The sequence below is a fragment of the Mitosporidium daphniae genome, assembly GCF_000760515.2.
Source record: "Mitosporidium daphniae strain UGP3 chromosome Unknown contig-322, whole genome shotgun sequence".
NCBI lineage: Eukaryota > Fungi > Microsporidia > Mitosporidium > Mitosporidium daphniae.
This window is the reverse complement of record NW_013546486.1, coordinates 1-1,478: the sequence shown is the minus strand read 5'-3', so window position 1 is coordinate 1,478 and position 1,478 is coordinate 1. Positions and strand designations below refer to the sequence as shown.

The window sequence follows — 1,478 nt, the reverse complement described above, 5'->3', positions numbered from 1 at the left end:
CCAATTTCAACCAGATATCTGAACATCGTATCAACAAGATCAACATTCCATCTCAAAAAGTGAAACTTTCCTATCTCGTTCAAGGTGGTGGTATAAGATGCCAATTTTTCGTAGTTAAAAGATTCAATTTTTTCGCGTCTTTCTTTCAATAGAAATGGAATTGAATCCAAAAACTTTCTGGCAACTTCAGTTAAATAACATTGTAATAAAAATATTGGCCGCGTTAAAATCTTTAAATAAAGCATATTGGCTATTTGATAGATGAGCTTATAAAAGGGAAGTAATATCGCTGGGAAACCAAAAAAAAGGGCATACTTGGAGAGATATTTTTTTGAAACAAGATCTAAAAAGCTCCCAGATGCAAAATGCTGCAGGCCACTTAACGATGCAACTGAAAAAATCATTTTGCATACGCTCACATTGAGTTTGAAGGTAAAATATGCGCGATATGAGGAAATAGCACAGGGTCTCTTTCTTTTTGGATCAATAAATGCGTTATACGTTGCATTTGACCGATCAAAAGCTCCCAACAGTCTGGGATAAAAGTTCGTGATAACCTTTTCATACCAGCCAAAATTCATTGCAGCCTCAACCCAGGCTTCATTGATAAGAAACGGAGGACCTTCGTATATGACAACTGGTGAATATTGCTTCCTTGGACCAACATGGTATTCTGGGTGATATTCTAACCCATCCCCACTGTTGTAAATAAGAACTTTCCATAAATACTCATGTTTGGGATCAGGAGAGGCGACCTTGAAAATTTCACACAACATTGCATGTCTTGTAAATCCACAATAAAAAACGACAGAGTTTGTATGATTTCCAAAAGCTTTTAGGTCTGTATTTGATGGCAAGATTTTCAGATTCGTTACCTTCTTATAAACAGAAGATGGATTGAAATCGGAGACCTGTCTGATTGTGTCCATAATTTTATCGTAGACCTCAGAGTTAATTCCATAGGCTTGGTTTACTAGGTTCTGATTAGAAAGCGAAAATATTTTTTTCATGGCTTTATTTGCATCTGCTCGATTTTGTCCCTCAAACACCTCGGGAGTAAAATCGTCTGCTATGAACTGGCAAAGATCTTCAATTTTCAAACTTTGACTCAGCATGCTACGTACAAGTAATATGAGTGCAAGGGTGATCAATGTTTTCATCGTGCTCATTTTGGCGAAAAAATCTAGCCTGATGGTGTAAAAAGCAAGTTATTAATTAGTGTTATTAAAATCAAGGCACTCGCACTTGATTTACTCCAATTGACTACGGGCAAATTGAGCATTTAACCTTGTCCTGATTTGTCATTCAAGCCGCAACCCTAGTTCTGTGATGTTTGGTGTCCAAAGCTATGTGTCTAATTGGACATTTTAGGAATTATCCAACGCTATATTTTGAGTGGAGGCAAAAGCTATCGTGAAAAAAGTACATCGAAGGCTTGATTTTTGAGAAACGGACAAGGTTAAATGCTCAATTTGCCC

General features: G+C 36.9%; 1 protein-coding gene across 1 annotated transcript; it reads right to left on the bottom strand.

Moving 5' to 3' along the window:
* Nucleotides 1-123: 123 nt before the first annotated feature.
* On the bottom strand, nucleotides 124-1,169 carry DI09_322p10 (uncharacterized protein; the record flags this gene model as incomplete). Its single annotated transcript, XM_013382531.1, has 2 exons — nucleotides 124-184; nucleotides 316-1,169. 2 exons carry the CDS (start codon nucleotides 1,167-1,169, stop codon nucleotides 124-126), a joined length of 915 nt encoding a protein of 304 aa, XP_013237985.1.
* Nucleotides 1,170-1,478: the final 309 nt, after the last annotated feature.